Below are 26,207 nucleotides of genomic sequence, written 5' to 3' on the forward strand. Positions count from 1 at the left end.
TAGGGCTGAACCTTGGAGAAGTATTTTTCTCCTCTGATTGAGTACTTTGTCATTTTAATAGGACAATCATAGTTTCACAAATCATTTAGTTAGGACAATTTCTGGGATAATTACCTTGTCAGTTAAATTTTAAAATATTGAAATTAAGGTTGAAGTTTGAAAATTATTCACAGCTTTTGCTTTCTCCGTGTTGTATAAAGCCACCAATAATGTCCAGAAAGACACAAATACTCTGATACTGTAAACCCAAGATCAAATGAAGTGTAAGCAATTTTTCATAGTTGTTTATAAGGTCAATGGAGTAAAGTATAATTCAGCTGACTACAGAGGCAGGGGGATATTATTCTTATATAAAATGACTTTAATATATTTGCTAAAGTAAATTATTCAAAAAATTAGTAAAATGATTTTTTAAAATGACCCTTTTTAATGCTTATAAAGTTAAAACACATAAAGTGCTAATAATTAATTACTAAGGTTTTTACATAGAAACAAAAGGCAAGAAGGGACATTAAGCTTCTGGTGTTATTTTCACTATGGTAAAGCGGCCCTGAGCTTCCCTGGTGGCTCAATCTACCTGCAGTGCAGGAGACGTGGGATCCATCCCTGGGTCAGGAATATCTCCTGGAGAAGGAAATGGCAATCCACTCTGGTGTTCTTGCCTGGGAAATCCCATGGACAGAGGAGCCTGGTGGACTACAGTCCATGGGGCTGCAAAAGAGTTGGACATGACAGAGCACTTAAAACAACAGCAGTAAAAGCAGCGCTATTTGAATAGTCTAGGGCTTCACTGCCTTGTACAACAACCAGCCACATGTGGTTATTTAATTTCAGTAAAATGAAAAAAAATAATCAGTTGCTCAGTCATACTGGCCACATTTCAAGTGTGGCTCTTGGTGGGGATGACTATCAGTATGATGTGAGTGAAGGAAGCGGTGTGTGCCAGGAAATCCAGAGGAGGGGAATTTTCGGTACTGTGTTGAGAACACAGTGCTTGAGATTGTTCCTGATCTGAGTCTTGACAGTTCAGTAATGAGGAAGACAGGCAAATCAATGTGGGAAGGACGCTCTTATCAGAGGCAGCATCAAAAGTCATGATATAGATTCCAGGAGTCCCCACTGTGCTTGTGAAATGAGCACCAGTGTCTTTCCACTAAGGAGCAATATGTGATAAGCTGCCAATATCTATGGGGGCCAGGCATTGAAGGTTTTACAATGCAAATAGATTTGTGTTTTATCCTGTAAAAAAGCAGCAAGTGCGAAGCTTTTCAATACCTGAATAACAAGGTCAGCTATGCGTTTTTATGGAGTTTACTTCACAACTGCAAGGATATAAGCCAAGTTGTATCATTTCCTGTTTAGTCGCTAAGTCCGGTCCGACTCTTTGCAACACCATGAACTACAGCCCCCAGGCTCCTCTGTTCATAGGATTTCCCAGGCAAAATATTGGAGTGGGTTGCCATTTCCTTCTCCAGGGGGATCTTTCTGACTCACGGATCAAACCTGCATCTCCTGCACTGGCAGACAGATTCTTTACCACTGAGCCACCAGGGTACAGCCTTTAAAAGTCTGAATCATCATATTGTACACCTGTGACATGCAATATTGTACATCAAATACATTTCAGTTAGAAAAAAGAAAAGAAAGAAATCGAGAACAAACGGGTTTGGCAATTTCTTATGTGTTTATTTTTGTGATTGAGATTGTTCCCCTCCATTCAAAGTCCTTGCTTAAATACCCTCGATCCTTAACCCTTCATTATTTAATCAATAAGTATTCTGTTCATTGACTATTATGTTTAAAATAGTTTCAGTAGGTACTAAATTGAAAAGAGGAAAGCAATTCTAAAGACTTTTAATCCCCAAATATTCCCCAAATGTTACTCTTTTTTGTTAAAACCTCATCTCCTGGAAAACATTTTTAGAGCCATTAACCAGTGGTTCCATTTTATCTTAAAAAAAATGCTTATTGAATGCTTACTATTACTAGATGCAATTATAGAAGCTAAGAACAAAGAAGAAATGAGCTCTGACTCCTCTGATTAACCAACAAAGTTGTTCTAGTATAGTTTTACCTCCTCTTCCCTTCCCTGCCCTCTTCTGGTAGATACAGAAAAGTTTTCTGAAATAGATCAAAGTCAAGTAGTTGGAGGAGAAATTGCCTGTAATTAGTATCTGTAGCATTAGTTCCTTATTTAAAAAATAATGGCTAGAATAGCAGAAATAGGAATAAATAATAGTGGGTGTGAGAATTATTTTGTTGTAATTTCCTAAGAGAAATATTGTAAATATCCTTTGTTCAAAGGAGACTTTTTTGTACATTCCTTGTGCTTGGGAAAAGAAGGAAGCTATAGTAATTTAGAAAATATACAGTGAGAGAAGGTAAGTTTTCTTGAATTTTAGTCTTCTGTGACATTTCCATAAGACATCACTTACTTAAAATAGAAAAATTACCTGTTTTTCTTTCCCCATAAATATACTTCAAATATGCTAGGTTTTTTCTTTATAATATTTTTTCCATTTGTGATTATTTAAATAACTGATCACAGAAATCTTGAGTAATTTCAGACTTAAATTATGAAATTTAATTACAATTATAATTATGGAAAATTCTCCATTCATGTTGTTTGATATAACTGTAATTCATAACAACTCAAAGGGAAAAGGAAATTTTATTTTTAGAAAGTATATATTGTGGAAAGACAAAAATGTTTTCATTTTTTCAGGTTTTTCTATATTTTGTTAAGGAAAAAATAACTAAATTTGGAAATGGGGCAAAAATAACAGATTGAACTTTCAAGGCATGATCTAAATAAAAGGTTTATTACCTACTCTCCAAGATAGTATAACTATTATTGCTATTTTGAAGCAACTTAGCAGCAGCAGCAACATTACCTTTAGAAAAATGATCAGTCATAATTATGTTTTTGTCCAGAAGAAAGGCCAATGATTCTTAGTAATGAAGAAAACCCAAAAGGTTATAATCATTATTGCCAAATAGAATATGAAATATTTGCATCTAATTTAGCAATCTTATTTCATCATTCGTTCCCCCCACCCCAAGTCTTTCATATCCTTTTTTGAACCAGCTTTGTCATATTGCTGTTTCCTGCTTTAATGAGTTCGTTAAATCTTTTGCTTGTATTCACTCTGCCTCTGAGAATGTTTTTGTTGTTTGTTACATTTTGAAGTTATGTTTTGACTATCTGAAAATTAAATAATTATCTAGTTATTCTATTTACCACTAAATCCATTATGATGGAACACATACCTGAGGATCCCATCTGTAAAGATGGTGCCCATAACCAACAGAATTTCTAGAAATATTTGTGGATAAGGCCAGGTTGATTTAGTCATCTGGGAAATAGAAAATGAACAGGTCCTAGAAGCTGTAGAGCTCAATTCTTTGAAAGAATATAGAAGCCCTGAAGAACCTGCCAGCCTTGGCTCTTAAAATTTACAGTAAGACAGAGTAGACTGTCTTGGTTATTTGCTTTTGTAAACTTTGCATGTTTGGTAAGTGGTAAATGAGTGATTATATGCAAATTGATTCACCAAAATGCAAAGTAGCAGCATGTATTTATTTATATTAATAAACATAGTCAATAAACAAACATGCCCTTAGGGGAAAAATGGAAAAACACAGTTTTAAAAAGGAAAATAAAGAATCTCTTGATGGCTGATTGGATCCTAAACATTCATTATCAGTACCTCAAGTTTTTGATTTTATGGGAACTGTTTATAACATTTCCCCAAGAATTCCATGAAAATTGTGCCCAGAGAAGAAATCATCAAGTTAAAACAACTTTTAAGGTGAAGCTTTTTGTTGTTTTGTTGTCTTTCATGTCTTCCTTTCAAATCAAATAAATTTAAAACATGACTGAATATATTAATGCTTATTAAATGTTGATTTATATTTCCTTAGTCCATCTTAAAGAGATCAGTTATCAAAATCCATCAGGGACAATGGTGTGTGTCTATAGGCAGTACTATTTAGGCTGTTGTTTATACCTTTAAGAAATATTAAAATATATTTCTATGTAAAAGACCATTCTATAACTGAATTTAAGTATTAACAGAGTTGCACATTGTTGTTTGTCTTGAAAAGAACAATTCTTGTTAAGTTAAAAACATTTTAGAGTTTGTTTTTGAGGTTAAAGTGGTTGGGGGCAGAAAGGTTAAAAAGAGGAAGTTTTGGCAGCCTCAGCACTTGAGTGCATGTGAGTATAGTCTGGCAAAAAGACATTCAGGAGTGGGCCTTGTTAAAATGAAGCATTTATTTTAAAACTTAATTGAAATGAAAATATGTCTGCTTAGAGTCTGTTAAATTCAGCTCCTTGATTTCAATCAAAGAAAATGCTCCTGAAAGTTGTGTTTGTACCAAACTTTAGTTTCATGCTGCTGCTGCTGCTGCTAAGTCGCATCAGTCGTGTCCATGACATAAGGTTTAAAATGGCAAAGAAAACTGTGCATTATCCAGAATCCAATGTCTTCAAAAGTAAGTGATGTTTCATTTCCTTTTGGATGTTAAGATGCCTCTGAGGTGGTGGTGTTGGAGAGACTAGATGGCTGAGGACACAAAGGCATCAAGTGAGAAACATTTCCCCATGCTTTTGCTGTGGACAGCTTCAACCAAACATGTCAAGGAAAGCTTAACTGTGGTCTTAAAATATGAGATTGTCTGGGAAATCAGAGCCAGCTGGCATCAATTCAGAAAAAGAGGTTTTTCCACTGCATTTGAGAATACTGAAATTGCCATCACCGGTCAGTCAAATAAGGGCATCAGGCAACCTAATCTAATCCTGCTTGCCAATGATGGTGCCTATGGAGAGACTTCCTGTAGCTTCATGTTTGCATGCATGCAGAAAGTATGATTGCTGGATTACATAGCAAGGACAGCTGCTGTTGGCAAGGAAAACTGATTATTAAAATTGCATCAGCTGATTGCAGGATTACAAGTTAAAGAGCAATACACTGTAGGAAAAAACAAAACCAATTTCATTGTATAATACCTCTGTGGGCCATTTATGTTCACTTGCTCTCTGTTTTCAAGTTTTGGTAGCTTGTGTGCATGCTAAAGTGCTTCAGTCCTGTCTGATTTTCTGTGACCCTATGGACTGGAGCCTGCCAGGCTCCTCTGCCAGTGAGATTCTCCAGGCAAGATTACTGGTGTGGATTGCCATGCTCTCCTCCAGGGGATCTTCCTGACCCAGGAATCAAACCCCTGTGTCTTACGTCTCCTGTATTGGCAGGCAGGTTCTTACCACTAGCGCCACCCAGGAAGCCCTTTACTCTATTAGACACCTTCAGTAAGGTATCATTCCTGAGGTGCTTTCTTAGAAGCTACCCTGTTAATTAAGAAGTTACCCTGTTAATTAAGAAGTTACTTAAAAGTTGTACTGTTAACAAATACTAAAGACTTTCCACTGAATATATTATCTTCATTTTTAAAAGTCATAGGGGAATAAAAGATGAGTTTCTCCTAAAACTTCAATAAAATTTTATTAAGATAATGGGAAGACTTTTTGTCAAGGGTATTAAAATAAACAATGAAATGAAGCAACTAAAGTACAGAAAAGACACCAAAATGAGAAAAGATTTATAACTAACAACATTAACATTTAATCACTGTACAGGCATATCTTGTTTTATTGCCCTTTGCTTCATTGTGCTTGGCAGATACTGTTTTCTACAAATTGAAGGTTTATGGCAGCCCTGCCACAAACAACTCTATTGGCACCATTTTTCCAACCACATTTTCTTGCATTGTGTCTCTGAGGCTCATTTTGGTAATTCTTGCAATATTTTAAACTTTTTCATTATATTTGTTAAGGTGATCTGTGATCAGTGACCTTTGATGTTATATCGCAAAAAGATTATGACTCGCTGAAGACTCAGATGATGGTTAGCTTTTTTTTTTAAGCAATAAAGTATTAATTAAGGCACGTACCTTGTTTTTTAGACATAATGTTATCGTACACTTCAGTTCAGTTCAGTTCAGTTCAGTCGCTCAGTTGTGTCTGACTCTTTGCGACCCCATGAATTGCAGCACGCCAGGCCTCCCTGTTCATCACCAACTCCCGGAGTTCACTGAGACTCACGTCCATCGAGTCAGTGATGCCATCCAGCCATCTCATCCTCTGTTGTCCCCTTCTCCTCCTGACCCCAATCCCTCCCAGCATCAGAGTCTTTTCCAATGAGTCAACTCTTTGCATGAGGTGGCCAAAGTACTGGACTTTCAGCTTCAGCATCATTCCTTCCAAAGAACACCCAGGACTGATCTCCTTTAGAATGGACTGGTTGGATCTCCTTGCAGTCCAAGGGACTCTCAAGAGTCTTCTCCAACACCACAGTTCAAAAGCATCAATTCCCAGCACTCAGCTTTCTTCACAGTCCAACTCTCACATCCATACATGACCACTGGAAAAACCATAGCCTTGACTAGATGGACCTTTGTTGGCAAAGTAATGTCTCTGCTTTGAATATGCTATCTAGGTTGGGTCATAACTTTCCTTCCAAGGAGTAAGCATCTTTTAATTTCATGGCTGCAGTCACCATCTGCAGTGATTTTGGAGTCCCCAAAAAATAAAGTCTGATACTGTTTCCACTGTTTCCCCATCTATTTCCCATGAAGTGATGAGACCAGATGCCATGATCTTCGTTTTCTGAATGTTGAGCTTTAAGCCAACTTTTTCACTGTCCTCTTTCACTTTCATCAAGAGGCTCTTTAGTTCCTCTTCACTTTCTGCCATAAGGGTGGTGTCATCTGCATATCTGATGTTATTGATATTTCTCCCAGCAATCTTGATTCCAGCTTGTGCTTCTTCCAGTCCAGCGTTTCTCATGATGTACTCTGCATAGAAGTTAAATAAGCAGGATGACAATATACAGCCTTGACATACTCCTTTTCCTATTTCGAACCAGTCTGTTATTCCATGCCCAGTTCTTACTCTTGCTTCCTGACCTGCATACAGGTTTCTCAAGAGGCAGGTCAGGTGGTCTGGTATTCCCATATCTTTCAGAATTTTCCACAGTTTATTGTGATCCACACAGTCAAAGGCTTTGGCATAGTCAATAAAGCAGAAATAGATGTTTTTCTGGAACTCTCTTGCTTTTTCCATGATCCAGCGGATGTTGGCAACTTGATTTCTGGTTCCTCTGCCTTTTCTAAAACCAGCTTGAACATCTGGAAGTTCACGGTTCACTATTGCTGAAGCCTGGCTTGGAGAATTTTGAGCATTACTTTACTAATGTGTGAGATGAGTGCAATTATGTGGTAGTTTGAGCATTCTTTGGCATTGCCTTTCTTTGGGATTGGAATGAAAACTGACCTTTTCCAGTCCTATGGCCACTGCTGAGTTTTCCAAATTTGCTGGCATACTGAGTACAGCACTTGCACAGCATCATCTTTGAGGATTTGAAAAGGCTCAACTGGAATTCCATCACCTCTACTAGCTTTGTTCGTAGTGATGCTTTCTAAGGCCCACTTGACTTCACATTCCAGGATGTCTGGCTCTAGGTGAGTGATCACACCATCGTGATAATCTGGGTCATGAAGATCTTTTTTGTACAGTTCTTCTGTGTATGCTTTCCACCTCTTCTTAATATCTTTTGCTTCTGTTAGATCCATACCATTTCTGTCCTTTATCGAGCCCATCTTTGCATGAAATGTTCCCTTGGTATCTCTAATTTTCTTGAAGAGATCTGTAGTCTTTCCCATTCTGTTGTTTTCCCCTATTTCTTTGCATTGATAGCTGAGGAAGGCTTTCTTATCTCTTCTTGCTATTCGTACACTTAGGCCACAGTATAATGCACAGATTAAATTTTATATGCACTGGGAAACATCACGTGACTCACTTTATGCAATATTCACTTTATTGTGGTGGTGTGGAACCAAAACTACAGTATCTCTGAGGCATGTCCATGACAGTTGTGTCCAAATCCAGAAATGTGCACCAATCTTAAACCTCTTTTATTTCTTTTATTGGTCTTGCACAGTTCTGAGTCCAGAATCAATACTAAACAAACATGAATTCATTCACTCAAAAAATCAATCACAACCACAATGAAAATTTAGTAAAAACCTGCATTTTACTGGGGATACCATTAGGAATTTATAAGATGTTATGAAGCAAAACTAAGAATGCTATCCTTCCTGTGGTGTTCATAATTAGCATAACTAAGTACGTACTATCTTTTGAAAAGCATGATTAAAATCATAAATAATATTTTGAACTAATTAAACAAAATCAACACGTTGGGGTAAATTTTTATGTGGGCAGTTTTTAAAGTTAGATTCAAATACCGTCTTCAGGTCGGGAAGATCCCTGGAGAAGGAATGACTACCCACTCTAATATTCTTGCCTGAAGAATTCTACGGACAGAGGAGCCTGGAGGGCTACAGTCCATAGGGTCACAAAGATCAGATACACTGAGAAACTAACACTTTCACTTTCAGTCAAGTGACAGTTTTTTGACTTAATCCAAATATCTGAACACTACTGAGATATAGGCAAAATATATTGGCTTGTTTAATGTATAAAGTTGCCTTGTTTCTGAATGGAATGCTTTAGTGCTGACTAGCGTAATAAGCAGAACAGCAGTGCCACAAGAAAAACATTTCATAGAGAAAATCAAGCTTTTGGGGAACTCCGCAATCACATCCACACTCTGCCATCTGTGTCTACACTGTCTCCGTTGCCAAGTGTGACTATGAAGGTGAACAACTCCCTTCTTTTCTAAAGCCATCCTTTCCACTTGGGCATAAGATTCTTCCTTCTTTCCCCGACTCACCTATTAGAGAACTATTTATTCCTCCCTCTGATGCAGATGAATAAAGTCCCCCTCCCTCCACACACACTTTGCTAAGAAACATATTCTTATTTCTCACATCTTAAAACAAAAAACTTTCTAGTGATTTCAATATCTCTTGTCAGTAATCACCATTTTTTCTTTTTTGTCCGATCCTTTTTTACACCAAATCTCCCCAAATTGTTTCTATACTCAGGTCTCCAAATCGCTTCCTATTCTCTTAAATTTCTTCCATCAGGCTGACACACTCACCTCTCCCAGTGAAGTACTCACGTCCATGTCACCACTGACTGGGGTCTACTTCATGGGCACATAACCTGTGCAGCTGCCCAGGGCCTGGAGCATCATTGAGTGCTCTGATGTCACCAGTCTGAAATTCTCAATCTTTAGACAAGGAGGCCCCAACGTTCAGTCTGCTCCGGGCCTCACACAAGATACCGCCTACCCTGCTGGTGCCCTTCACGTTGCTAAAACTAGTGGACAATCCTCTGTATTTATCCTACTTTACCTATTAACAGTATCACCCAGGTCAATCGCTCCTTCCTTAGTGATACATTTTTATTTTCCTTGGTTTCCAAGACACCTCAATTTTCTTTTTATCTCAAAGGCTCCTTCAGTTTTTGTCACTTGTGTCTTCTTCCCCTGACTACAAATATTGGGAATATTTTCTTCTTTAATGGTTCTCTCTCTACATTATCTCAGTGAGTCCCATGATTTTAAATACTGTCTACACACTAATACCTCTCCAACTCCCAAATCTAGACTCATAGACCTAACAGTCTGCTTGACTTTTCCATTTGGATCTTAAATGTAGCTTGTCCTAAATTTAACTCTTTTCCTTACACCCTCCAAACCTGATCCATCAAATCTGTTCTTCTAGTGGCTCAGATAAAAAAATCTCAGCATAATTCTTGACTCTTTCTCTCACACTCTACATCTAGGCAAACTAGTTTTGTTCTACTTCCCAAAATGATCTCTGGAATTTTAAGTGCTGATCTGTTCCTCACATCTCTTGCAGAAATGACTAAACTAGCTTCCAACCGGTCTCCTGGTTTCTCTCCTATTATGATTTATTCCATAAATAACTTCCATGATTTATTTCAATCACAGGAGAGTCCCATTAAAACAATCCTCTTCTAAAAACACAAAACTACGTCTGCATTTTGCATAAAGTCATAGTCCTCGAGGTGGCTTACCATGTCCTAAATGATCTGATTTCCTCCCACCTCAATGTTTTTCTGAGTGAATTTCTAAATTCTGTCCCCCTACCTTACTCTTCCCCAGCCACATGGCTTCCTCGCTCTTTCTCAAAATTCCCAGGAAGACTCTCTCACCCTAGGGCCTTTGTACCAGCTGTTCACTTTATCTGTCCTTCCTTTAAGTCTTGGCTCAAGGGAGGGCTGAACGGTTTAGCCTATTGAATATGACATCCATCCACTCATCTCCCTTTAATCTGCATTACTTTTTTTTCTCTAGAGCAAGGGTCCCCAATCTCTGAGATCTAATGCCTGATGATCTGAGGTGGAGCTCACGTGATAATAATAGAAATAATATGCACGATAAATTTTAATGCACTTGAATCATCCAGAAACCATTCCCCCTCCTCCCCGCCTCTAGTCCGTGGAAAAATTTTCTTCCACGAAACTGGCCCCTGCTGCCAACATGGTTGGAGACCACTGAGCTAGAGCATTTACTGCCGCTTAACATGTTACTTATAGTTTGTTTACTGTGTCTGTATGTTTTATGTCTCTCTCCCTCCCATAGATACAGGAATTTTGGTTTGTGTTCTTTCATTGAGATAGTCCAAATGTCTGGAATAATCCCTGGTAGGTAGGAAAGGCTCAATTACTATTTGTTGAATAAATGAATGAAACCTGGGTTTATACTGCATGTCATCACCAACAAACAACAAAACAATGACAATGATATCTTCATTAGAGAAAAAAAATAATCAAGGCAATTATAAAAGATAAAATTATAGAAAACAAACCATCATAAGGATATTGAATTGAGCTTTGTAAACTCACTTGTGTATGTATGCTTTTTAGGATACATCAGTTCATTCATTGGGTAATATACACTGTGTAGAAAGAAAATATCTAAGGAAATAAAAGTTCTGAAAAAAAAAGTACACCAACTCTATGACATCCATTCACTCATCTCTCTTTAATCTGCATTACTTTTTTCTCTAGAGTAGGGGTCCCCAGCCTCTGGTATCTAATGCCTGATGATCCGAGGTGAAGCTCACATGATAATAATAGAAACAACATGCACAAAAAATGTAATGCATTTGAATTATCCAGAAACCATTCCTTCTCCCTGCCTCCGGTTCAAGCTTAAAGTTTACACCAACTCTAAAAACTGACTGATGGGGACTTCCCTGGAGGTCCAGTGGTTAAGATGCCACACCTCTACTGCAGGGGGCACAGGTTCAATCCCTCACTGGTGAGGGAACTAAGGTCCTACATGCTATGTGGCACGCCTCCCCCAAAAATAAGAAGAGCTGACTGATACATAAACAAGATGAGGTGGGGCAAATACTGCTTTTATCACGTAAGAGACAGTGCATGTTCTGGGAAAATGTCTGTTATTTATTCTTGGTTTTTGAGTTCATGAATACTCCTGGAAAACTACTTATGCTTTAGTGCTTATGCAATTTTAACTTGGAAATGCACCTTCTATTTATGGAAATATAAAGAATTTCAATTATACTTTCTAAGAACCCTTGCTCTCCTGATCTCTATTCCTTACCTGAAGAAAAAAGTTAATGATATTTATTAATTATTGAACAGGGTGTTGGCTGAATGGGTTGTTACCTCACACAAAATGTTTTATGTAAATACAATTGACCCTTGAACAGCTGGGTTTTAGGGGTGCTGACCCTCCATGCAGTTGAAAATACACAGGTAATTTATAGCTGGTCCAATATATCTGTGATCCCTTTATATCTGAGGTTCTTCCTATGTATATTCAACCAACCATGGATCATATAGTACTTTGGATATTTACTATTAAAAACAAAAAAACCCACATATAAGAGGACCTGTGCAGCTTGAATGCATGTTGTTCAAGTGTCAACTGTACCGCAATATTTATGAAAAATGAATTTCAGATGTGATATCCTGAATTTTTGGAGAACAGTATTATAAACCTAACAATAAGATCACATATACAAATCACTTATTTTTACTTGAAGAAATTCTTTATTCATTAAAACGATCAACTCTTTATATCATGAAAAAGCCCCTCCCTTCCCACGTACTGTTTTCTTTCCTTTGCTAGCCCTGTTATTTTTACTCTAAAATCTGACCTGGAGAGGGAAATAAGGACATCTTGGGCATTACTGGATGTTAACTTTAGCAACTTCAAATAGTTTTGGAGATTTGTTTCTACTGGTGTGTTTTTTTAAAAAAAGAAAAATTGTAGTTGGGGCTACAAAGATGGAGAACAGAAGTACAAAGTAATTAGCAGTATGATAAAAAAAAAAAAAAACAAAAAACAGGGCTTTTTTCTCCCCGTGCAAATGTTTTTCATCTAATGCAAATTTGGCTGCAGGAGAGTCAGGCAGGTGCTGCTGCCACAGTGCTTTCGGGTTTCCTGGCAGGGACGCACCGGGACCCGAGACAAAACCCAGAGGAACCACAGCTAACCTCAGCCCTTTGCCCAATTTCTTCCCTGCCAGTTACCAGAGTTCACTATTGTTCATGCTCCAGGGGTCACACGCACTCTGCCTGTCTAGGGGTGGAATTTATTCTGAACAAGTGTTTTGTTTGGCTTGCAGTATTAAAAAAAAAAAAGTCTGTCACTGACATTCAAAATTAGATTTCATAGAAAATTTGCTTTGTCCAGTTTTTCTTGAAAACTTCAAATCTGGGAAAGCAAGTCAGCTTGGCAATATTTGTAGAGCTGAGAAACGGCTACCTTAGGTGGCTGAGTAAAGAATCTGCCTGCCAATGGAAGAGGTGTGGATTTGATCCCTGGGTCAGGAAGATCTCTTGGAGAAGGAAATGGTAATCCACTCCAATTTTATTGCCTGGAAAATCCCACAGAGGAGCCTGGCGGTTACACTCCATGGGGTTGCAAGAGTCGGACATGACTTAAGGACTAAACAACAATATATTTAGTCGCTAAGTCATGTCCGACTCCATAGGATTGTAAAGAGTTAGACATGACCAAACGCCTTAGCACACACATCACATATAGCCCTGTGGTTCCTGAAGTTTCTTCCAGCTGGTTTCCGCCTCACAGGCCATTTAACTGCTCCTTTTGTGCACTGTGTTTCTGACGCGGCCAGCCCCACCGTCTGAGAGATGGAAGACCAAAAGGGAAGGGAGGGATGTCCACGCTGAGGGGCTCTTCTTCTCTCCCCTCAAACAAGGGTAAAGAGCTGATGGGCACATAGTTCTGCTTGAGTGGGATTCTAACAGTCCTGGGTGAGAACAGAGTGTGTTTAACTTTATCTGCAAAGTTCTCCCCAGAGAAGCATCAAATTCTATTTAAGGAAAAGAAATCATATTAAGTGTTTTTACTACACTTATCTAGAGAATGTTGCCTCCAGCTGTGAAACAAGTTTATTACCATTATGATCAGACCCTCAAAGCCTTTATTCTGCTGTTTTCAAAACAGGGGAGAAAAGAGAGAGCTAGAAAAAAAAAAAAATAAAGGACTTGTTAATTTGGATTCACAAAAAATGAGAAGTGAAGATTTGTGCTAGGAGGGTAGACAGTAATTAACTTGAAAATTTCAAAACAAATCTTCTGAAGCAAGGAGTTTTTTATATACTTCACATGCTGTCCTTTTTGCTTTTTTCCTCCTGGTCATAAACATTTGGGTGAGTCTTTTTTGCCTACCTGGTTTTCTTCTGCCTCTTGCCTCTTTCAAAATCCACCTTCAGGAAATCTCTGATTAATTTCATCTTAAGCATCTTCATACATTAATATAAATTTCTTGAGATGATTTATCAGGATCTTTATATCATATTCATGGGTATACTAAATTGTATTCAAAGTTAGACTTCAAAAGCAGGATTTTTTACATATCATAACATTATCATTATCCAGTACTCAACACTCAATACGTGATACTCAATAAATGTTTTTGAAATAAACATGATTTTTATTGTTAATCTTCCTAAAGAAACTTGTATAATTTTTTTACACAAAATCTATCAATAAGAGATTGATTGGTTAAAAAAAAAAAAAAAAAAGCAAAGCAGAACAAAACAAGTTGAGAGAATCCAGGTTTTTTCACTTATCATTTTTTTTTAAATGGTGACTTGAATTCACCATCTCAACTCATCAGAGCCTGTCTATATGTTACAACAGTCTGAATTTCCTATTGCTACATGGATGAAAGTGAATCCATATAAACCATACCAACACCATCATGTATAACTGGTGGTAAAACTTTATTATTCAAGTTTAGATGTAACAGACATCTTTGCTGCCTGAAGATTGTTTGCATAAGAAATACACCAAGAACATGTTTGTGAGTAGAAATGAACATGCACTATGAAAACAAAATTAAATAAAACAAAAAAAATTCCATGTGTTGTAAGAACAGAACTATTATAGCCAACATTCTAATATTCAAATCAGGACTACAAATTGAATTTTTTCTTAGCAACATGAAATCATTCCGTATGAAAGACATTTTCTGCTGGTGAATATTGCTGTAAGTGAATTTTACATTGGCATTATTGAGATGCTTCCCATCCCTAACCCCCCCTCCCCAATTATTCACGTTGTCACCGTAAAGAATTTGGCATTTCTTATTGTGATATTTGCCTTGTTGGTAGCCATTAAGAAACTATGGTTTTATCAGCCTTGTAATAGTTTTGCCTCTTCATAGTCAACACAATAGGCTGCCTGATTATGATATTTACAGCTCATCTTTAAAAAAACGACCCCAACCTTTCCTGGCCCTTGGGAACTGAGAGTTTAAATAAGCCCCTTAGCCATATAATAATACTTGGCACTCTCATGGTGCCTTTCAATCAAGGATCTCAAAGTGCTTTACAAACAAGTACTACATTACCATTATTATTATTAATATTATTATTATTAATATATTTTTTCCATTTTACAGGTGAGGAACCTGAGGCACGAAAAGAAAAAAGTGATTTGCTGCAGATCATATAATGAACAAAAAATCCAGGAGTAAAAATTAGGATCCAGTTTTGGGACTCATGGGTCTTGAAGAACCATTTTCTCTGATGAAATCTAAATGTTATTTCTGTGTAAAAATTACTCTTGCTTTTCTCTGCTGTAGGACGGAGTGAAGTTTCTAGCTCTACTTTTTCCCTTCAAGAGAACATCACGTTAGGATACATTATCCAGTTTCCATGTGTGGACCAATTTGAATTTCACATTTTCTTCATCCCTGACTTGACACACTTCAACCCTAGCATCTTCCAGAGGTCCTAATTACTGCAGATAACTGTGGATGCTTTCTAAATCACTGATGGTTAGCAGGAACATGTGTGTCCACTGTTGGTGAAATGCTAATGGAAAACCCACAGGAAGTGCTCTCCAATGAAGCCATGGCTTCCGCCCTTGGCCAAGTCTTTCTTTGGGAAAATAACACAGCCCTTCAAAGTCCTGGTACATGTTTTTCTATCCTCCTCTCATTTATAGTGGCCTGCTGATAGAATTCCACTTAGTACCTACCTTTGGTTAGCATCTTTAGTCTCATATTTGGATTTGATTTCATTCCTCCGTTTTCTCCTGTGATCTAGGACAGTCAGCAAGCTTTCACTTACTTGATCACAAAAGATGCCTTGCTTTTATTTTTTTTTTGCCATGGTTCTCAACCCAAAGAAAAAAACTGGCATACAGCGCAGAAGCTGACTGTCAGCTTCTTTACCACCACGGGATGTTCGATCTTCCCCCTCTAGAATTATGTTCATGCTCACGAACTAAACAGGCAGGCAGTTCAGAGGTCTTAAGACAGGTCACCTTTGATGTTTTGCAGCCACATAGCAGGAGGCTAATCATTACTTTAGTAGCTGTATTGATACTCTTCAATTAATTAAGAAAAATGTATACCCTCAGGCATTTAAAAATCTATACATTTAATATTTTTGGAGCTGTATTTGCATTGGATCATCATAGATTATGTGCACATGTGCAATCATTAACATAATGTGCTACCACAGGCTTCAACAAAGAGCTGTTAAAGATAATCACTTTTTCTCTTCTTCTCATTAATATTACCTTAGAAAAAAAAAATCCCCATGCTTGTTTTCTAAAATCTACCTTTACTAAAAGAGAACAGTTTAGAAGAAAACATCATTATCTTAAAAGTTGATTTTTCTAAAAGAACATCTCAATATGTCATGTAGAAAGAACGGGCACCCTCTTTCCCTTTGAACTATAGAGTTAACATATTAACCATGAGAGCTCCATCCTTTTTTCATGTACTCAGTGTAGTGTCTCTGAATCCACAATCTTCTGAGGTGGGCTGGCTCTTTAAGAGTCTTCTATCCCAAACAACAATATGAATACATGGATGAGAGATGAAGAGAGAAAGAGTGAGAAAAACGAGAATGAGAATGCATGAGCTGGTCCTGGCTTAAAGTTTGATCCAAAGCCCGATTCAGAATCTGGACACATACTTTAAAAAGACGTATGTTTTTTAAATGACATACAATTTTACCTAGCGTATAGTTTTTATCATAGGGAAAGCCTTTTCCAAGAAGGGAAATTCCTAAGTCATCTTGAAAATCCTTAAAAAAAAAAAAAGATTTTAAGTATCTAAACAGCTCATTTAAAATTACAATTTAAGACAAAATAGTTCAGAAATCCTAAACCCAAATAAAAATAAAGATACCAATCAATCAATTTTGTAAAAATGTATTTTGAGAGCTAGGACAAAGGCTTTCAAAAGTCAAAAAAAGGGGGTCTTTTAGTGTTTTGATAAATTTTCATCATTTTTCATAGCCCAACCTCTTCTCCATCAAAATATGAAAAAAAAATAAATGAAAATAAAATAATCAATAATAAAAGGCATACAGAATAAGATCTATTGACAATGCTATCTAAGAATATTCTACCTACAGTAGACTGACCATAAATACTCCAAGAATAGTGATAAGTATTTCCAATGCTAACCATTACTACTTGTGTGTCTGAGGGAAAAAAACACGATGAAATAAAGAGACATATATGCCAAGAAAGAACAACATACTTGTGTCTGATACACTGGAGAAACTGCTTAAATAGTAGTTTTGCCCAAAAAGCCATACCTGTACTATTGCCCAAGTTAACCAAACTTCGAGTATTTTCTACTTTGAGCAGTTCACATATCGTGGTGCTTGAGGATTGCCACAGTGCACTTTGTTTCTAGTCCTTTCCCTAAGAAAATTAAATACTGTTTTGTTGTTTGGGAAATCTCCTCTTTAGATCTTTAATTGCCACCTCTCCAATCTGCCTGTACATTTTGAGATGCATTCATCAAAATTCCTAAGAAAGATAAATGACATCACATAATTTGAATGTCAAAGCCCCTCATTTCACCTCTTTATCTCGATTCATATGAATTATATTAGAGCTATTTGACAGGTGAGATCAGAAAACAACCCTTTATAAATGAAACTGAAGCAAAAGGCTTAGTCCTGATTTCTTTCTCTCTTTTTTCTCTTTTTTTTTTTTACATGAAAACAAAAATGCAAGAATGGAAATGACAACACAGCATCAGAAAGACAGTTTGAACTTCATTCACTACAACAGTCACAAACTGGTTGAACTCTACCTGCCATCCAACTTGAAGAAACGAAGACCTGGCACTGGGAAAAAGAAACAAAACCCAAACAAAACAATACAAAGCAACTGCGAATTAATGTAAAAATGGAGTGCAAATGCAACTACAGAATGCAATAAAAACATCAGTGCTGCAGATTCCAGCAGCACTTATCAAAATAATTTCTGAAATGTTTCATCTGAAACATAGACAAAGCAATAAAAAGAGGATATATGTTTATCATTTTAAGCATAACAATGTGAGTTAAGAGCTTAAAAATTAAAAAAAAAAAGTACTTGGAATGAATAGTGCTACCCTTTTTTTTCCTAAGTAGGCATAAAAATATTTTCATTTCCTTCTTGTTTTCATACCATTATATCAAGAACGTTCATTTGTTTCATGTTACCGTTTACAATTTTAATGCACACACACACACACACACACAAAGGATATCTACCGCAATAGAAATAGTTGCTTCATTACCTTGTTTGCTACATTTGCAAATGTAAACAGCTAGGCAGAGTCAGAACTGACTCTAATGCATGATGGAATATCTTTGTTGCATACGTACACTGTAGAAAATAATTATTCAATATGTCAGGCACCATTATTTGAAATGTAATACATTAATATTTACTAGAAAAATAAGGTTTTTTTTTTTTTCCTATTTGTTCTCCCAACTTCTTTAATGAAATAAGTTAATCTGACAGTGCATCCAGTAGCTTGTAATATCTTCTACATCTCCGTGGCAAAAAATAAACTACTGGTTGGGACGATATAATGCAAATTATTAAAGTCAGTCCTTGTACATACATCCGTGTAGCAAGCATTGAGGCTCGACTAACAGCACCTTTAACCAATTATTTAATGTTCAGTTATTTAGCCCTATTTCCCTGAGCAGTTATGCTGAGGCTTTCCCTTCATGGATAGTTTTACAAAGCCTTAAGTATTAAAAGTACTATGAAGAACATACTTCTAAGAATCCTATTTAATGCTACTTAACTAAACCTGTATAAATCTAATGGAGGAATTGATTGGTACATATACCAACTGTCAGCCTGTGGTAACGTAACTTTAGACGCTGCCTGACCACAAAGTTTGGAAATTATATTTAAACCAAAAGAAAATAAATAAATACAGCAGGTTACCTTGTGGAGAAATACCATGCGTTCTACATCAATGAATGCCATGGTCTGAACTTTTGTATCCATCTAGTCTTTTGAACTGAGGGGATCCCTTTAGTTAGAACATGCCAAATGAGATTAGTGACCCAAAGGAAGCTTAGAAAACAAACCCAAGCTGGTTCATCACATACAAGAAAAAATGATCTGGCTAAAATAAAATTACTATGTAGCACTGAGGATATTGTTTTTTAAAAATGCATATATATTTGGACAAAATGAACCTAAATCGCAAACAAGAGGACTAGTTTTGAAAGGAGTATGTGAACATCTAAAGGACAAAAATATCAGAGAGGGTGTGCATGTGTATGTACAGGCAGGGCTGGCCAAAATCATCGTGCCACCGTCTGTCACTTTTCCCGCTGCTCTCTCCCCAAGCCTAACCACAGCTCGCATTTCTAGGTCTAAATTTGAAACATGATCTATGAGAGGATTCTTGTCTAAGAGGGCGCCATTTTCCTTTCACTGCCCTGGAGATAAAATTTCTCCTCATCTGCCTAGGATTTCATGATACTTCGAAACTGAGGCAATAATTTATGGGTTTTTGAACAAATGGGCCAGTGGCCAGCCCAATACTGCTTTAGGATCATAATATGTAAACCCTTCCAAATTCTAAACAGCTTTGATCTCTTTCTATACAAACATCATAATTATAGTCTGCTGATACTTCTTATGGATGGTTTCCACAGTACACATTCACCAAGATGGTTTTGACTTACTAGGTTCTAAATCAGGACTATTAACCATCTTCCTTTTTTTTTTCTCACTGAACATTTGTCTCACTTTTTAATCTTGGTAACCTACTCATCAAAAGAAAGAATAATAAAAGAAGGGAATTTCATGTTGGATAAGGCAGGCTCTATGAAGTATTTTTTTTTAATAGGTCTTCATAAGACATTACAAGCTATTGAATTCCCATCAAGAAAACCTATTTCTATTTAATTGTGCTAAGTGCTAAGGTTTTACTCTTTAGGTTTTCCATTTTTTTCCACTTGTGCATTGTTCCTATGCAGGCCCCTCTGGATATGAGTTGTGAAGTCATATTTGTCCGTGCAAAGATGCTGGCATATGCTGCACTGGAAAGGTCCACTGTCACCATGGCAACTCATATGCAAAGCATACATCACTTCATCCAGAAAGACAATGCCACAGTGCACACATTTTGTTGAAAGTTCATCTTGAGTACTTCTATCAACTTTCTCTGTTTTTACTACATTCAAGGGACCTTCATTTTTTACATTTGACGGTGCCTTCGTTTTCTCCTTGGAGGCACCATTCGCAGTTGGCCCAGGTCTGGAATGCTTGATCGCCAAATCTAGAGGAATGTCATTGTCTGATCCAACAGCTGAAAAATGAGGAGGCAGATTGAAGGTGGGATAAGGCACATAGTTTTGGCAAGGATTTGGTAGGCCAGGCACGTGACTCAAGTAGTGCGGATTCCCAGGAACGGAGAGCTTATATTTACTCCAGAACCGCAGCCAATCAGCTTCACTCTGGAAGTCATTATGTACAAAGGGAAGTCCGAAAAGGGGATACTGGTACTTTTCAATAGGGCTGCCTGGTGGTGAATAATTTGGGTGCTTCGCAGGTCTCATGTACTTTTCTATGGGACTGCCTCTCTCAGAACTTCCTTTCCCTTCAGATACAGATGAACTGTTTCCTGGGTCTCCAGTACTTTCCTGAGGACTTTTTATCTGAATGTGCAAAGGTTGCATTCTTTTGTGAATATCCAGAGTTTGGCTGACCAGGACTGGCTGCTGAGCAGAATGGCTTTTAGTCAATGAACCCTGGGCTTCGTATTTACTCAGGCTGGGGAGTGGAATTTCTCTCTGGTGACCTTCAGTTAAGTGATCTTCCGACCGCCTCTCTAAGGGGCTGCCGTTGACCTGCTCCTCACTGCTGGCCCTCTGCTGTTTGTTGAGCTGCTCGGCCTGAAGTGCCTCTGGGTTAAGGCGCTTTCTTGTTCTTCTCCTAATAATCTGCTCACCGTTGTTTTGTTTAATGATGTTTAAAGGCCTGGGAGTCTGCAGGGAACACACACACAATACATAAAAGGAAAACATTAAAAAATACATTAAAATGCATTAACAATTCCTCACAAATATAAACCATGTTCAAGTTCAAAGCAAAGACAGGCTTTATGTTATAGATTTACTAAATCTCCTCCTTTTGCCCTAAGCAGGATCAGAGGACAGAACCAAAGCACACTCTTTTACCCTAATTAAATCATGCCCATCTTTACAGAGAGGACTGAAAACTTTAATCTACTTGAAAAAAGCCTTTCCAAACTCAACAGACTTCAGAATCACATTATTTTGTGATAAAACAATATAGAAAGCTAGTTGAAGAAATGTGATTTTTCTAAAAGATTTCTCAACTTTTGAGTCATGCACCAAGAAGATGTCAACAGTAACAGAGGAGATTGGTTTTGATGACAACTGTGGAAAAATGATACAAGGCTGTAGACTTGAACTATGTCTTCCTCCCCATCCCCCAGATACTCCCTTCCAATTCATATACTGAATCTCTTACCCCCCAGTGTGACTGTATCTGAAGATTAGGTCTTTAGGAGGTAAATAAGATTAAGTGAGGGCTTTCCTGGTGGCTCAGATGGTAAAGAATCTGCCTGCAATGTTGGAGACCTGGGTTCAATCCCTGAGTTGGGAAGATTCCCTGGAGAAGGGAATGGTTATCCTCCAGCATTCTTGGAGAATCCCATGGACAGAGGAGCCTGGCGGATTACAGTCCATGGGGTTGTAAAGAGTCGTACACAGCTGAGTGATTAACACACAAGATTAAATGCAGACATAGAGTAAAGGCAGCCTTCTACAAGCCAGGAAGAGACTCTCACCAGAACCCAACCACACTGCACCCTATCTCAGACTGCCGGCCTCTAGAAGTGTGAAAATAAATGTCTGTTCTTTAAGACATCCAGTTTATGGTAGTTTGTTATGTCAAGGCCCAGATGACTAATACACACACTCTCCTAAATAACTGCGAGTGTGGATATATAATATTAAACATCAGAATATAAATAACCAAAGGCAAACTGACAGAACTGTAAGGAAACATATCAAGTGAAGTGAAAGTGAAATTGTTAGTTGCTCAGCTGTGTCCAAATCTTTCTGACCCCATGGACTGTAGTCCGCCAGGCTCCTCTGTCCATGGGATTCTCCAGGCAAGAATACTGCAGTGGGTAAGCCATTTCCTTCTCTGGGGGATCTTCCCAACCCAGGGATTGAACATGGTTCTCCTGCATTGCAGGCAGATTCTTTACGATCAGAGCCACCAGGGAAGTCCAACAGTTGCTCAGCTGTGTTGGACTCTTTGTGACTGCACAGACTGTAGCCTGCCAGGCTCCTCTAACCATGGAATTCTTCAGGATCAAAGCCATATCCAGTGAGAGGTTTTGTGTGTGTGTGTGTGTTTTTAATAAATCTCCCACTTTCATTTCTTTTCCTCTAATTATATAAGTATTTATTATTAAGGAAGATTTTTCCTGTTAACAGATGAAGCATTTGTTTTCTGTTGAAAATCTAAATTTATTTGTAGGCTTGCTTCAAATATCCTATCTGTCATTCTACTCTGTACTTAAATAGAATGCTGACTTTCACCCAGCTTAAGTATGACATGACTGGTATTTATGTACATGTTCAACAGGTGTTTATATTACATGACTAAAATCCACAGATAAGACTATAATAAAAACTTTACTTGCAGTAGGAGCTTTAACTTCGATTTATAAAATCAAGAGAATATGTTTAATAAGTGAATGCATATTTACAAATTAAAAATTCAAAGAATCTTTAAATGGGCTAAAATCTGATTTTTTCTAAAAGATTACTGAAATCAGGAAATAATCTCTACATAAAATATGAACATGAACAATATGTAATTTGTGAATTATACCTGGAAATGATGTATCTTAATGCAAGACAGTATTTTTTAAGTGTTAAAACACAAATCCTCTTGGAGTGTTTTTATTGTCACAAAGATATTTTGAAGGATAAAGGAGAACGCACTTGTTATTGAACATCAAATTACTGGTTTTAGAATGAAAATGTCACATCCCTTGGATAGTCCATGTTCATTTACTTTGTTCAGAATTTCAGATTTATAAAGATCTCATATTTCAAACATACATATTTAATCTCTATCCTTCTTTTTGAATATAAGCATTTAATGCTGAAAATATTCCTCTAAACACTGCTTTAGGTAATTTCGCAAATTTTGATATATTTTAAAACTTGTATTTAATTATAATATTTAAATACAATTCAATATTTTAACACAGTATTATTTTAAAACAGCTACATGATAACTTTCTAAGATAAACATGCTATTTTATATTTTGATTAAGATGACACTATTAAAACTCACTGAACACTATACATTAGATCTGTGCATTGCATTGTACATAAAGGTTATATTTATAAAAATGTAAATATATGGAGTTGATGGGAAAACTCAAGGGAACGAAGAGTTTTATCCTGTAGAATACAGAGTGGAAGAAATATAGTGTCTGTTTTAGAATCCTAAAGAAGACCAATATTTAAATGACAGGTAAAGGAATTACAGCCCATAAAAGAGACATCAGAGAATTATTATGCACAAATGTATAAGAACTAAGAGCATTCAGGGCCATGGAATTCATGGAGTAGAAATATAGGAAATTTAAGATTTTTAAAAAACCCTCAAAATCAAAAACATCTCTGGGGAGATGAATATTAAAATAATTGTTAAAAATTTGTTCATTTATATTGCAGTTGTTAAATTACCATAACCTGGAAGAGCAGTAGTTTAATTAATATTTGGCCTTTGATTGGACAGCATTCAATTAAAATCATTAATGTCAGTACTCATTAAATGGAAGCTTATTGCTTGCTTAAATGGTGAAGGCTTAAAAAAAGTAAGGTGGTGGTGGTAGGTGGAGATTCCTTCTACTAGCTACATGCTAATAACTAAGGTTTTCACAGTTTACTACCAATTAGTCTTGATGGCAGTATGCATTTTTTAAAAGAGTGCTTCCAGTGGTCCGTTTTGGAGGACATTTTGTCTAAAACTGTATTCCCTGTATTCTAGATAGAACTGTATTCTATCCACTGGCTGGTGCTGAGAGCTGTGGTAAAATGCCAAACTAAATGCAAAAGGCAGAAGGAAACAGATTTTTGCTTACTAAATGGGGCATTCCTATTTTTAAAGGCAGCTTTGGTCAGCAGATAAACTTTTTTTTTTAGTTTTTTTTTTTTTTTGGATGTGGACCATTTTTAAAGATTTTAAAGAATTTGTTACAATATTGTTTCTGTTTTATGTTTTGGTTTTTTGGCTGCTGAAAGGTAGTGGGATCTTAGTTCCCTGACCAGGGAATGAACCTTCACCCCTGGCATTGGAAAGCAAAGCCTTAACCACTGCACCACCAGGGAAGTCCCTAAACTTTCTAAATCAAAAAGAAAAAAAAAAAAAAATCCTTCGGGAAGTCAAATGCATATAAAGATGGGAGATTTGTAAGTTTAAATTTTATTATAAGATTCTACCTAAAACTTGGTTAGAAATAACTGACATAGCTCAGACAGTCATAGAAACTAGCCAGCCAGAGATCTTAAAACACAGAACACCTCAGCACCTTCCTCTGCTCTGCTGTGTGCTCTTCAAGCCCTCAGATGCTGCTGGAAGCCCTGGAGAGAGTCACCTGGCATCTTGGTCCCAGTAAGAACCACTCTTCTGAACTTGTCCTACTTCCAGCCTAGATGACACTTGCAAATTCCAAAAGTAGACTGGAAAAGAAGCATTTTTTCCCTTGCCCTATATTTTATACTGAACATGGGAGCGTCTTGCTTTTTTTTTTTTTTAATTTATGTACTTTTGAGCTTTAAAAGTTTCTCCTTTCTACCTAAATTAATGTCACTGAATTCTGATACCCACTCATTCAAATATTGGTTATGTGAAGTTCCCAGAAATCAATCATTTTCCTCTTTTATATCAAAAGAAACATAATGCATTAGTAATGATCTCACATGAATCTCCCCATAACATCTAAGGCCGGTCCACCATAAATCACATGTGCGCTCAAAGCAAGTGGATTAAACTCTGCAGGGGCAGGCACCACAAGCCAGGGAATGGTACTTATCACGCCACAGACCAGGCTGTTTTATAAAGCTTTTCCTGAAACAGTCTAACAAGTTCTTACCGAGTGAAGCTTCTGGTAGAGACCACACGCATTGCATACATATCCGCCATTTGCATTCTTTCGCCAGAGAGAGGTCTTTGTGGTCAAGCAATTGGCACAAAAAACACCCGAGCCTCTGCGCCTCTGAAATGGGGGAAAAAAAAAAACAAGGTCAGAGGTGAGTCACATGATCAGTGGAGTTAGACCAAACCAACCCAGGAGTTTTGTCTTTAGACTAGCAACAATGACAGTATAAAACCACACTGCCCATAATGAGGTCAGGTTCAATTGTGTTTAATAGGCACCACTGATTTTCATTATAATTAACCCTACAGTGATGGATGAGGTGTGTGCAACACCAAAGGCTTTTCACAGAAACAGCTTTAACTTTTTGAACTTTGGGGTTTGTGCCTTTAATGATGGCTCCTAAATGCTGAACCCTAAAATATACCTTTTAAAAGTGTCAAAAGTCAAAAGACAGAGCATGGCAATATGTTTAATATATTTTGGAAAAAGCGGTGCCCAGGCTACCTGAGCTTCAAAATATAGTCAAACTTGGAATAAGTGCAGCATGTAAACCACTTACAATTAAACCTGAGGCATGTCTTTCTGGATGTCATTCATGTAACATAAGTATTCAGACACTAATAAGACACTCAGTTCTAATTTTTCATTTGCACCTGTAAAGTCTGAAAGAGAACACCCTCTATCTCCCAAATCTGAGAGGAACAGAAGAAACTTCTGCCAACTAGAAGTACAGTATTACTAATGAGAATCCTTATGAGGAGCCTGCTTAAGCCAGACAACATAGTCCCATCAATGGCTATTTATTTATTTTATTTGACTCAGACTTGGAAATCACAAGCGTTTCTGAAATTTTAGGATGAATTCTCTAATCACCAGATTGAAAAATAATCCAAGAATATTTAAAAGTAGATCGTTAGCATTGCTTGTTCCATTCTTGCTATCAAGTAATGATTCCATTAAACTTCTCATTGAAACAAAAGTCAGGCTGTGTTCATAGGCGCAAATACTAACAGGCAGGAAATGGAACTCTGGCTGAAGAAGAAGAAGGAGAAAAAAAAAAAAAAAGACAGCCTGAATTGCAACTCTGCTCTTTTTTCTCTAGGAAGCAAAGCCTTTAATGATAAAATATGCATGTTAGATAAGGAGTGGAAAAAGTCTTGCTGGAACCCAATTTTGTGATACATTTAAAATTACAAACACTATATGTCAAAATTTCAGGGATTCATAAAATTTAGGCAATTTATTTAACTCGAGTCCATACTGTAGACGAGGGGTATCCCTGCC

The 26,207-nt window shown here is 37.1% G+C and overlaps 1 protein-coding gene across 3 annotated transcripts in view; it reads right to left on the reverse strand.

The window, feature by feature from the left end:
- Positions 1-13,902: 13,902 nt before the first annotated feature.
- TRPS1 (transcriptional repressor GATA binding 1) overlaps positions 13,903-26,207 on the reverse strand; it is a 279,854-nt gene continuing 267,549 nt past the window's right edge. For all 3 annotated transcript variants that reach the window (XM_070382191.1, XM_070382190.1, XM_005897246.3), the window contains 2 exons: positions 24,918-25,040; positions 13,903-20,754 (listed from right to left, as the gene is read on the reverse strand). In XM_070382191.1, coding sequence (XP_070238292.1) covers positions 19,693-20,754; positions 24,918-25,040 — 1,185 coding nt within the window. In that variant the 3' untranslated portion in view covers positions 13,903-19,692. The remainder of the gene's footprint in view (positions 20,755-24,917; positions 25,041-26,207) is intronic.

Source organism: Bos mutus, chromosome 14 (genome assembly GCF_027580195.1).
Source record: "Bos mutus isolate GX-2022 chromosome 14, NWIPB_WYAK_1.1, whole genome shotgun sequence".
Taxonomy (NCBI): domain Eukaryota; kingdom Metazoa; phylum Chordata; class Mammalia; order Artiodactyla; family Bovidae; genus Bos; species Bos mutus.